General features: G+C 39.7%; 1 protein-coding gene across 2 annotated transcripts in view; it reads left to right on the top strand.

Annotated features, from left to right (window-relative positions):
- The first annotated feature begins 2,988 nt into the window (after nt 1–2,988).
- LOC128698189 (protein broad-minded) overlaps nt 2,989–13,420 on the top strand; it is a 59,657-nt gene continuing 49,225 nt past the window's right edge. The window contains exons 1-3 of one of the 2 annotated variants that reach the window (XM_070090224.1): nt 2,989–3,095; nt 6,393–6,541; nt 6,731–8,985. In XM_070090224.1, the coding sequence (XP_069946325.1) occupies nt 6,861–8,985 (2,125 nt within the window). In that variant the 5' untranslated portion in view covers nt 2,989–3,095; nt 6,393–6,541; nt 6,731–6,860. The remainder of the gene's footprint in view (nt 3,096–6,392; nt 6,542–6,730; nt 8,986–13,420) is intronic. The other variant, XM_070090225.1, reaches the window with a different exon arrangement.

Genomic DNA, 13,420 nt, shown 5'->3' with positions numbered 1-13,420 from the left:
TAACTCATTATGTACATAACAGTAAATGATAACAAAGATAATTATTATTTATCAAAGTTACATAGACAAGTAGAAATTTGGGACACCTAGGTCGCAAAAATGTCCCCCTTCAATACCTACAACTGTCATATCCACAAGTTGCTCTAGACCTATTAATTACAAATGAAATATGTATCACCAGGAATTCTGGTAAATATATAAATTTGTGGGCTGTATATTAAAATTAATAAATGATTATATATATACACATTTACATAACAGAAGGAGAATATATCTTCATATCACTCACCAATTTGACTGGAGATTAAGGTGTATCATACTCAGAAAACCTCACTGTCTATCTATGAAAATAACACTGGCCAGAGTTACAACATAAGACTTATCTGAGGTTCCTGGAGCTGTCTTGTCCAGTCGCCTGATATCTCAAGTTATGCAGCAATGCACATCCAACAATTTCGGCTCCTATTTGAGAGGTGTCAGCCCAATTTTAACCTCTAGAGCACAAAAATTCTTCCCATTATTCACTAACGTTTTTGTTGACCAGTTCAAACATGGCGAGTCTCGTCTGCGCAGGCGCAACTTCCCATTTTTTTATAACAATTTTTATTAAATACAGTATGGCCATCTATTTACATATAACTACTGTATTTCTGGAAAATATGTACAGTATTTTCCACAGGTATTACCTGGAGTTTACCTGGAGAGAGTTCCAGAGGTCAACACCCCCGCGGCCCGGTCTGTAACCAGGCCTCCTGGTGGATCAGAGCCTGATCAATCCAGCTGTTACTGCTGGCTGCACGCAAACCAATGTTCGAGCCACAGCCCGGCTGGTCAGGTACCGACTTTAGGTGCTTGTCCAGTGCCAGCTTGAAGACTGCCAGGGGTCTATTGGCAATCCCCCTTATGTATGCTGGGAGGCAGTTGAACAGTCTCGGGCCCCTGACACTTATTGTATGGTCTCTTAACGTGCTAGTGACACCCCTGCTTTTCATTGGGGGGATATTGCATCGTCAGCCAAGTCTTTTGCTTTCGTAGTGAGTGATTTTCGTGTGCAAGTTCGGTACTAGTCCCTCTAGGATTTTCCAGGTGTATATAATTATGTATCTCTCCCGCCTGCGTTCCAGGGAATGCAGATTCAGGAACTTCAAGCGCTCCCAGTAATTTAGGTGTTTTATCTCCGTTATGCGTGCCATGAAGGTTCTCTGTATATTTTCTAGGTCAGCAATATCACCTGCCTTGAAAGGTGCTGTTAGTGTGCAGCAATATTCCAGCCTAGATAGAACAAGTGACCTGAAGAGTGTCATCATGGGCTTGGCCTCCCTAGTTTTGAAGGTTCTCATTATCCATCCTGTCATTTTTCTAGCAGATGCGATTGATACAATGTTATGGTCCTTGAAGGCGAGATCCTCCGACATGATCACTCCCAGGTCTTTGACGTTGGTGTTTCGCTCTATTTTGTGGCCAGAATTTGTTTTGTACTCTGATGAAGATTTAATTTCCTCGTGTTTACCATATCTGAGTAATTGAAATTTCTCATCGTTGAACTTCACATTGTTTTCTGCAGCCCACTGAAAGATTTGGTTGATGTCCGCCTGGAGCCTTGCAGTGTTGATAATAAAATGATTATGCTACTGCAATGCTTTATGTTTTTTAAATATTTTTATTATGATTTTGATTCTGAAACAAGGTTTACTGTGGAATACAGTCTGGAGATGTCTTGTTCAACCTAAGAACCAATGACAATTTTTCCAAAATTCCATGGGACATATTTTGGAAATTATGGGGATCCAGTCCCTCATAGACGCTCCTTCTGAACGTGTTTGCTTGGACATCCTCCTCTTTTCTGCAATATTGCAAGCTCCTGATGATGTGTTGATTGCAGCGTGAAAGACCGAGAGCTATCATTCAACTCCCCCAGTGGTTGTTTTGCATTTTATGTCGCTCTTTTGCGATTTTTGCATAAAGGTATTTATATTTCTTGTGGAGCTCAAACAACTTTATTTCTATAAAGTGAAGAACTGTACAATATTAAATTATTGTAATTAACAATACTAGATGATAGACGGTATTTTAAGATTTGTTCGACATAATCAATTGTTGTAAGAAAAGCACTAAGGTAAGGTTTTTTTGAACGGTCTTGTGTCTTTTTATTTAGAGTTCTAGATTTTAGGTCATATTATGCACATGAAGTTTTTACAAAGGTTGAGTCAGACAGGGGAAATATAGAGGCTTTGGTGTTTTATATTATGACTATGAGTTTTGTTGCAACACTCAAGAAAGAGATTCAGAGGACTGATAATAAAACTTACTGTATATGTGGTAAGCACAGTAGTATGAATGAATTTTATGTATATTAAGTAAAGTTAGACTTAAAAAACTGGGGGAGTGTGTTGTCTGGCACTAGACTGTGATCATTCTTATAATTGCTTTTTGTTGAGTTATTATTGACTTTAAGTGATTTTCTGTAGTGGATCCCTAGGCATAAATAGCATAGGTTAACTAGTGATAAATTACAGAATAGTAACTTGTTTCCATAATAACGTATGTTAAAGAGGATACCAGTATTGCTGGTGTTGAGGCCTGAGGTCCATATGATCAAATTTGGAAATTTAATATTCCCCTTTTTCTTTCCGGAAAAAAACTGTTTCCTACAAGGACCCCAATGAAAATAGATCACTTTGTCTGACTTTTTTTGGGTTATCCTACGTTCTTTACACATATACTGCTATGTATGATATGTAACTGTATTTGTGTCCACCTGAATAAACTTACTATACCCGAAATTCCTAGGCATACTAGTGGCCTTCATTGTAATTAATATTTTATAATATGTAAACCCCACATTCTAATTAATATTTTATAATATGTAAACCCCCACATTGTAATCTTTACAGAGAAATAAACCTTTTAATTTCAATACCTGAATAAACATCCTTGTTGTGTCTGTTATTGTAGATATTAAGGTTCAATAAAGCTTGAGGTTTGGTGGCCCTGAACAACCCCACCAACAACAACAACAACAAATATTTCTTACAAGTTCAGTTTAAGTCACTACACATTATATCTCGTGCAGTTACTGGGAGAAGAAGCAACATGTAAGTAATATGCAAGTATTCTGAGGAAGAAGAAGAGGAAGTTCATTGTTTTGTGGGTTATCCTAGGAAATTTAATGACGTTATTATGTAATTATACCTAGTAATTGTGTTACTAGGTATAATAATTGTACTTATGTGTACCTGTACCTAAATAATCTTACTTAATCATTGGAAATTGTGTAAAATTGTACCTAAATAAACTTGAATTAGAGTGTGAGTCATCTTCAAATAGAATTTGCTACTTTTAAAATTATCAATATAATCATGTTGGGATGGGGGAAATTTCCACTGCATAAAAGCTGAAAATCATAAAAGCATTAGTTCTGTTTTTACTACCAAAAAACAGGCAATATCTAAACTCAAATTGCTGATAGAACTGCAGCAAGCAACCAGGAGTGACACTCCACTGAACCAACACACTAACAACACTAACTCAACATGTCTCAAGGTTTGCACTGATGCTGGTGGGGGGCTCTTGATCCAGACAACTGGACTTTCTCCCCTCCCTTGGAATGAACTCAGATGTTTCCCATTCCTCAGTTGCTGTATGACCTATGAATTTGGCACTTCCCAATAATACAAATACATAATTAAATTTTCCCCTTCCTACCTTGGCCATTGTATTTTTTATTGATTATCTTCAGCCATAGTTTAAGACTACTAGCCGGCAGAACTCAAGCATTAATTTGCATTTTACAATGTGTGGAGCCTGCATTCACCACAGAATAAGTATTTCTTGTGTATACATATTGTTATTCTGGGAGGTAATAAAAAATTTCAATTCCATTGCATAGCATTTCTGAGGCAGCGCTTACCAGTAGTATTGAGTCATGTCATGCACCTTACTATGGTAGATTATGGTTAAGTTAGGTTATGGTTCTAGTATCTGCACAACAGAATAGTGTCTCAGATTTAAAATCAGTTTATATTCTACAATTAAAACTAAAGAAGCAAGATCACCACGCATCTAGAAACCCATCAGTTACACAACCCAGGGCAACATGGGTTTAGAACAGGTCGCTCCTGTCTGTCTCAACTATTGGACCACTACGACAAGGTCCTAAATGCACTAGAAGACAAAAAGAATGCAGATGTAATATATACAGACTTTGCAAAAGCCTTCGACAAGTGTGACCATGGCGTAATAGCGCACAAAATGCGTGCTAAAGGAATAACAGGAAAAGTCGGTCGATGGATCTATAATTTCCTCACTAACAGAACACAGAGAGTAGTCGTCAACAGAGTAAAGTCCGAGGCAGCTACGGTGAAAAGCTCTGTTCCACAAGGCACAGTACTCGCTCCCATCTTGTTCCTCATCCTTATATCCGACATAGACAAGGATGTCAGCCACAGCACCGTGTCTTCCTTTGCAGATGACACCCGAATCTGCATGACAGTGTCTTCCATTGCAGACACTGCAAAGCTCCAGGCAGACATCAACCAAACAGTACCGTGGCTGCAAAAAAATCTATATATTTCCAACGCAAAAAAAAAAATCTATACTCTAGATTTCGATGTATACATTTCACTGGAATTTCCGCCATAAGAAAAGTGGGTGGAGCTTGTGATAGCTTAGTGTACTGGAGCCCTTCTTGCTCCAACGTTCCCCACCACCCCACGTTTCAGTGCTCTTCCAGAGCTCGATGATGAAGGGAGATTGTTTCGTTGTTACTCATTGCCCATTTTTTCACTCAACCGCGAACTTTGCCACACTATATCTCTGCTCCAAGTGGTCAGAATGGGTTGAAGTAAACTTTCAATTGTAGAAAAGACTCGTGCACTCACCCTATTAGAGCAAGGCATGTCTGTGATATGCATAGCCGCAGACCTGAAGGTGACTAAGATGGCAATTTACAACCTCAAGAAAGCAGCTGCCTCACTCCCACCTGGCACTGTACCACCTAGGAAAGTGGGGTCTGAGGCCTCCACAAAGACTTCTCTTTACACAGACAAGATCCTGAAGAGGGAAGTGTTATCAGATCCTGCTATAACAGGCACAGACTTCAAGAAAAAGAATCCTGCACTCCTGAAAGATGTCGCAGTACAAACCATTCAGCACCGACTGCAAAAGGACCTGAAAATGCCTGCTCAGTGTGTCGCCAAGAAGCCCATGCTAACTGAAGACATGAAGAAGAAACAACTTCAGTTCTGCAAGAAGTACAAGGATTGGACCTCAGACCAGTGGCAGGTGATGTTCAGTGACAAGAGTACCTTGAGGCTTATCAGGAGCAGCTCTAAGATCGTCCGTCGTCCCAGTGGTGTGTCTTGTTATGACCCGCGGTATGCCGTGAAGACAGTGAAGCACCCTGACAGTGTTATGGTCTGGGGTGCTTTTAGTGGTTATAAAGGCAGAGGTGGACTGTACTTTCTTCCTAGGAACATTACTATGAAGGGTAGTACATGTACGTAATTATATCAAGGTGTTAAGGGACCACGAGTTTGATTTTTTTATTCATGATGGTGCCCCTGCCCATAAGTCAAAAGGAGTGAAAAAGTTCCTTGAGGACAATATATCAGTGTTTTGAAGGGGTCAGGCAATTCCTCTGACCTAAATCCTATCGAGAATGCCTGGCATGTGATGAAAAATGAGATAGCAAAAGTTCGCCCCACCAACATCACAGACCTGAAGGAGACATTGCAGAAGCTTTGGATCAACATGGATGCCTCCTTCTTCTCCACCTTTGCCACTCAATGCCCAGGTGACTTCAGATGGTGATAAGAACATTAGTAACATGACCAAGTACTAGTTGGAAGCTAAAAAGTAAAAATAAAATACATGTACATACATTAAATTGCATTTTTCATTTTATTGTCCAAAAATTGTTAATGTATAGATTTTTTGTGGCCACTGTATAATTGATGGCTAAAATGTGCAGAGTAGGAGCCATCTACTTTTACCAAATTCTTTCCCATTGAGGAGGTTCTGGTCTTCCCACTGCCTACTTTAGTCAGTGGTTCTTATTAATTCATCTTTTTTCTTTCTCTTTCTTCATGTCTGTAATCTCTTCTCTTCTGCTAATATTATTTAATGTCCAGCTTACACTTCTAAAACTCCTAAATACCACAGATATACTAAGAAAGCCTTCCACATATAAATTTTGAAATTCAACACCTTGGATCCTTCCATATTTTGTTGATCAGGATCCCTCCATATTTTGTTGATCAGGATCCCTCCATATTTTGTTGATCACAGTTACTTCAACCAGTCCCTGAGCCATTTTTCTCAGCTGCTTTACCTGTGAAGACTGGAAGTAGTACAGTACAGTTTTTCCATTTAATACAATATTTTCACTACAGGTGCCTCTAGGACAGTACCTGGATATGACAAGGAATATATAATTATCATGAGGTTGCTCTTGAGAATGTTGGCAAACTACTGCAAGAAGTTCTTTCCACCTGAATGAATATGTGAACACCAACAAAGGGATACATGTACACTGTACCAGGTTTGACTTTATTATCAGTAAGAAAGGTGCCTTAACATATTAATACAAAATACTTTACTATATGTATAGTTCTTTGAGGATCTGTAGATTTTGATACATTTAAATGTTCACTTGGTGGTTTATGCATTGTGTTAAATAAAATTTGAGTATGAACATTTTAGTATTGTAATGTTTTCTCAATTGTTGCAGGTTAACACTTAGATGTCTGCACACCACCAAGCCAGGATAAGTAACATGTCTGTAGAGATCAAAGCCTTGAGTTAATAGCAAACTGTTGCTCATGAAAGTAAACATATAAAACATAAACAAGATCTTCAACATGGAAAAGAAGGGAAAAGATGATGAGGCACCCAGGGATTTTAAGCCTCAAGTGAAAGACCTTTTAGCACACATGGACCCTATGATATATCTGGCAGGGACTGCTGACAATACCTCAGAAATGCTGTCATACCTTGCTGACATGGATCCTGCATTTCATAAGTTGCAGTTAGTCAAAAATTTGAGAAAAGGAATACGGGAAGAGCTCAGTAAAGCTATAGAGGGCCATGTTGAAAATTATCTGGAGGAACAAAAAGGGAAGATGCGATCTGAGAATCCCATTGATTTCCTAGTAGAAAGGATTGAATCAGATGATGTATTTAATGATTTTGTAAAAAATGTTAGGACAAACATGGAAAATTCTGTGCAGTACATTACAAATCATTTTGATGATGAAATAGTGACAGGAATGTTTGCAAATGATGAAGATGAGAACACATATAATGTCAGTCCAAATGATTCAAATGAGTCTTCTCTAAATTCGTCATTAAATCAGTCTGGACTGTTGTTTTTGCACCCTGCACAATATCATAACATAGCCAAAAGCCTTCAAAACAAAAAAGAAATGGAAACTTTGAGTGATTCTTTAAATATTTTATTAGCAGTGACACCTGGAGAACCAGTGATGCAAGATTGTTGGCCTGAGATAAAGAAAGGATTAAGAGAATGTCTTTTGGATGATGTACCTGAAATATTTGACAAGGCTTTGAAAGTACATTGTAAACTTTTAACATCTCAAGTACATAATGCAGTAAAAGAGGCATATCTAAATCTTTTAAGTGCTGTAGCTGGTTTTTATATGTCCAAGAGGTTTCTTTCAAAAATTCCATTAAAAGGAGACAATGTTAATTTGCACTCATGTGAGAGTATCATTAGACTCTTAAAGATCTTAATTGAGTTTCAGAAGGAACTTCCACTCCTTTGGATAAGATATCCAGAAAGATTTGTTGATGACATGGTTGAAGCAACATTTAATCTTCTGGGTTTAAATCTTTCCATGAAGGATAATAAACAAATGACAGCACTGGATATGTATTGCCTAGTAGACCCTGAAGCATCATGGCTGAAAAGGTGGGTACATGGTCAGTGGGGAAGAAGTAAAACTTTTTCTGCAATGAGAAGTAATTCAATGGTTCTCTTTCACTCTGTATCAGTTTGTATTAACTACTTGGAAAATTTGGCAGAAATCTCACTGTCAGACACTAGAGATGTAATTAGTTCTAGTCTTTTAGCTCATTTAAGATTCATGCATGGTATTAACCTCATCATGTCAGTCCTTGAATTTTCTGATGGAAGGAAACTCTTTCCAGTCAATGTTCCTTCCAAGGAGGAACTGGTGACCATGCAGGGAATAATCCAAACACTGATCAGAGCACTTAACAGCAATACATCTGCATTAATAAATAAAGAAGTAAGCAGCCTCTTACAAAATTTTTGTTCTCACGATGAAATGAAGAGCTGGATCTTGTGTGATGCTGGAGTTGTGGAATTACTTCTTCAAGAAGTGAGCAGTTCTGAAAAATTTCCTGATGATAAAAAGGAGATGAAAGGAGAGTTGGAAAAAAAGATTCCAGTCAGTTATATTAAGGCAGTTCTTGTTATTCTGGACACCATTTTATCAACTAATAATGGACAAAAGTACATATTACTTGGAAGAAAAAGGAAATCTAGTTCTAAATCAGGGTTGTCTGGGATTATTAACAGCCCAGCACATGAAGTGATGAGTTTGGTCTTACGACTATTGAGAAATAAGCAAACAAGTTCAGACATGAAGAGACTTGCCATCAGTGTGTGCTGTAACTTACTTGCCTCACCAGTAGGTATACACATGTGTGCTCAACATCCTCTCATAGAAAGTGTAATTGAACATCTGAAGAATAAAAGTAAGTCAGTGTCAACAGAAAGAAAATTGGAAGAAATTGAATCAAGAGCAAGTATGTCGCTTCATCTTAGTGTTCCTCAGTCACTTCCTCTGTTGACCACACTGCTGCTCTCATATAAAGGATTCTTTCTCCTGGCAAGAGAGGGTGTCTTACCTTTGGCACTTACACAGGTCTTACCAGAGATGGCCAGAAAGGGCACCTTAAATGCCAAAATTCTTGCCAGTGTTTGCTGTTCACCTGAAGGTATGCAAATTAAGTTATTCACAGAGGAAGAAGGTATGCTAAAAACAAATAGTATCAGCTGTAGCTTAACTTTAACTGTGAATTATAATAACATGCATTCTTTTGGGTTACTTTTTGAAAGCTCACACTGTTCTTTATATTTATTAAAAAAAAGTCACCTTAATTGTTTTTGTAATGAAGTCAATACCTTAAGTACAATACAGTGGACCCCTGGTTATCGGCCGTAATCCATTTCAGAAGGTTGGCCGATAACTGAAATGGCCGAAAACCGAATTAATATTTCCCATAAGAATTAATGGAAATACAATTAATCCGTTCCAGATGAACATATTCACAAAAAAAAAAAAAAAAATTTTAACAATTATGTAAGTATTACATACCTTTATTGAAGGCTAATGCTGGCTTCTGGAAGATAGGGAAAAGGAAAGAGGGAGGAGTTAGTGATTGGAAGGGATATCCCCCGCCATAAAGACTTTAGGTAGCAAAGCCTTCTCTGGGGTTACTTCCTTTCTTTGTCTTTTAATGCCACTAGGACCAGCTTGAGAGTCACTGGACCCCTGTCTCACAAAATAACTGTCCAGAGTGCTCTGTTTCTGGCGTCTCTTTAAGATTTCCTTGAAGTGGGACAGGGTTTTGTCACTAAACATGTTGCAGATATGGCTTGTTTCAGCTTTGTCAGGGTGGTGTTTCTCTACAAAAGCTTGCACCCTAGTCCACATTGCACACACCTCTTTAATCTCTGAAGAAGATACCTCCTTCACTCCCTCTTCTTCCTCCTCTGAAGCAAGTTCCTCAGCTGCAATCTGTTGCTGTTCAAGTTGAAGCTCTTGCAGCTCTTCAGTGGTTAGCTCTTCCCTGTGGTCCTCCACCAACTCTTCCACATCCTTGCCACTCACCTCCATCCCCAGGGACTTCCCGTGCCACAATAGAGTCCACAATAGGGTCAGCCTCAAACCCTTCAAAATCCCTCTCTTGGACACAATCTGGCCACAGTTTTCTCCAAGCAGAGTTCAAAGTCCTGGAAGTCACTCCCTCCCAAGCCTTACCAATAAGGCTTATGTAATGGAGGATAGTGAAGTGATTCCTCCAGAACTCTCTTAGGGTCAGCCAAGTGTCCGAGGTCACTTCAAAGCACTTTTGAAACACTGCTTTTGTGTAGAGTTTTTTGAAGTTAGAAATGACCTGCTGGTCCATGGACTGGAGGAGAGGATTGGTGTTAGGAGGCAAATCTGGAGGATGTGCAGGAGTATTGTCCAGTAACAGGAGGCACTTGAGTGGCAATCTCTTTTCCAGGAGGTATTTTTCACACTTGGGCCAAACACATCATTAACCCACTCTTTGAAAATTTGCCTTGTGACCCATGCCTTATGATTAGCTTTCCACATCACACACAGTCTATTCTTCATGACATTGCTTTTTTCAAAAACTCTGGGATTTTCTGAGTGATACACGAGTAAAGGCTTCACTTTGAAATCCCCACTTGCATTACCACAAAACAAAAGAGTAAGCCTGTCTTTCATAGGCTTGTGTCCTGGCAGTGCCTTTTCCTCCAGGGTAATGTAGGTCCTGTTTGGCATTTTCTCCCAAAACAGGCCTGTTTCGTCACAATTGAACACTTGGGGTTTGAATCCTTCAGCCTCTATGTACCCCTGTGTGGCATGCAAAGAGTACGTAACCTTTATTCAGCGCATGTACACACCCTCATTTACAGGCTATCTCTCCCAATCAGCGAACCAGGTGCTAAGGGTTAACGATGGGGCCCCATCGTTCAATCAGTACCCAGGTTCCAGCCAATGAGAAGATGGTTTTGGCAATCGCAGAGGTGTTGTGGGTACCACACACCTGTCTGCCCTTGTCATTCTCATTCTAGAGCTGGTTGAAGCACGGTCTGCTCTCTAGTGGCTTCTATTCTGCCTTGCTTACCATGGAGTGCACTAATACCTATTGTTGTACATAGTGTATATAGTGTACATAATTCTGTTCTTACTTGGTGAAGGATAATATAAGTCAAAAGTTTTTCTGCTGTGTTTATTTTGCTCCCTTTACACCCAGGATAACAGGCCTTGGGACTCCTGGGCTGTAATACCCTGGAATTCCTGCATGAATTTTTCAGCTGCACATTTGTCAGAACTTGCAGCCTCACCATGCCTTACAACACTGTGTATGTCACTACGCTTCTTAAATTTATCAAACCATCCTTTGCTGGCCATAAATTCACAAACTGCAGCACTTGTTCCAGGCATTTTCTTTGCAAGATCCTCATGCAACTGCCTTGCCTTTTTTTTTTTTTTTTTTTTTTATTATCACACCGGCCGATTCCCACCAAGGCAGGGTGGCCCGAAAAAGAAAAACTTTCACCATCATTCACTCCATCACTGTCTTGCCAGAAGGGTGCTTTACACTACAGTTTTTAAACTGCAACATTAACACCCCTCCTTCAGAGTGCAGGCACTGTACTTCCCATCTCCAGGACTCAAGTCCGGCCTGCCGGTTTCCCTGAATCCCTTCATAAATGTTACTTTGCTCACACTCCAACAGCACGTCAAGTATTAAAAACCATTTGTCTCCATTCACTCCTATCAAACACGCTCACGCATGCCTGCTGGAAGTCCAAGCCCCTCGCACACAAAACCTCCTTTACCCCCTCCCTCCAACCCTTCCTAGGCCGACCCCTACCCCGCCTTCCTTCCACTACAGACTGATACACTCTTGAAGTCATTCTGTTTCGCTCCATTCTCTCTACATGTCCGAACCACCTCAACAACCCTTCCTCAGCCCTCTGGACAACAGTTTTGGTAATCCCGCACCTCCTCCTAACTTCCAAACTACGAATTCTCTGCATTATATTCACACCACACATTGCCCTCAGACATGACATCTCCACTGCCTCCAGCCTTCTCCTCGCTGCAACATTCATCACCCACGCTTCACACCCATATAAGAGCGTTGGTAAAACTATACTCACATACATTCCCCTCTTTGCCTCCAAGGACAAAGTTCTTTGTCTCCACAGACTCCTAAGTGCACCACTCACTCTTTTTCCCTCATCAATTCTATGATTCACCTCATCTTTCATAGACCCATCTGCTGACACGTCCACTCCCAAATATCTGAATACGTTCACCTCCTCCATACTCTCTCCCTCCAATCTGATATTCAATCTTTCATCACCTAATCTTTTTGTTATCCTCATAACCTTACTCTTTCCTGTATTCACCTTTAATTTTCTTCTTTTGCACACCCTACCAAATTCATCCACCAATCTCTGCAACTTCTCTTCAGAATCTCCCAAGAGCACAGTGTCATCAGCAAAGAGCAGCTGTGACAACTCCCACTTTGTGTGTGATTCTTTATCTTTTAACTCCACGCCTCTTGCCAAGACCCTCGCATTTACTTCTCTTACAACCCCATCTATAAATATATTAAACAACCACGGTGACATCACACATCCTTGTCTAAGGCCTACTTTTACTGGGAAAAAATTTCCCTCTTTCCTACATACTCTAACTTGAGCCTCACTATCCTCGTAAAAACTCTTCACTGCTTTCAGTAACCTACCTCCTACACCATACACTTGCAACATCTGCCACATTGCCCCCCTATCCACCCTGTCATACGCCTTTTCCAAATCCATAAATGCCACAAAGACCTCTTTAGCCTTATCTAAATACTGTTCACTTATATGTTTCACTGTAAACACCTGGTCCACACACCCCCTACCTTTCCTAAAGCCTCCTTGTTCATCTGCTATCCTATTCTCCGTCTTACTCTTAATTCTTTCAATTATAACTCTACCATACACTTTACCAGGTACACTCAACAGACTTATCCCCCTATAATTTTTGCACTCTCTTTTATCCCCTTTGCCTTTATACAAAGGAACTATGCATGCTCTCTGCCAATCCCTAGGTACCTTACCTTCTTCCATACATTTATTAAATAATTGCACCAACCACTCCAAAACTATATCCCCACCTGCTTTTAACATTTCTATCTTTATCCCATCAATCCCGGCTGCCTTACCCCCTTTCATTTTACCTACTGCCTCACGAACTTCCCCCACACTCACAACTGGCTCTTCCTCACTCCTACAAGATGTTATTCCTCCTTGCCCTATACACGAAATCACAGCTTCCCTATCTTCATCAACATTTAACAATTCCTCAAAATATTCCTTCCATCTTCCCAATACCTCTAACTCTCCATTTAATAACTCTCCTCTCCTATTTTTAACTGACAAATCCATTTGTTCTCTAGGCTTTCTTAACTTGTTAATCTCACTCCAAAACTTTTTCTTATTTTCAACAAAATTTGTTGATAACATCTCACCCACTCTCTCATTTGCTCTCTTTTTACATTGCTTCACCACTCTCTTAACTTCTCTCTTTTTCTCCATATACTCTTCCCTCCTTGCATCACTTCTACTTTGTAAAAA

Source organism: Cherax quadricarinatus, chromosome 31 (genome assembly GCF_038502225.1).
Source record: "Cherax quadricarinatus isolate ZL_2023a chromosome 31, ASM3850222v1, whole genome shotgun sequence".
Taxonomy (NCBI): Eukaryota; Metazoa; Arthropoda; class Malacostraca; order Decapoda; family Parastacidae; genus Cherax; species Cherax quadricarinatus.
Note: the sequence above shows the minus strand (reverse complement) of the source record. Positions and strands in the feature narration are given on the sequence as shown.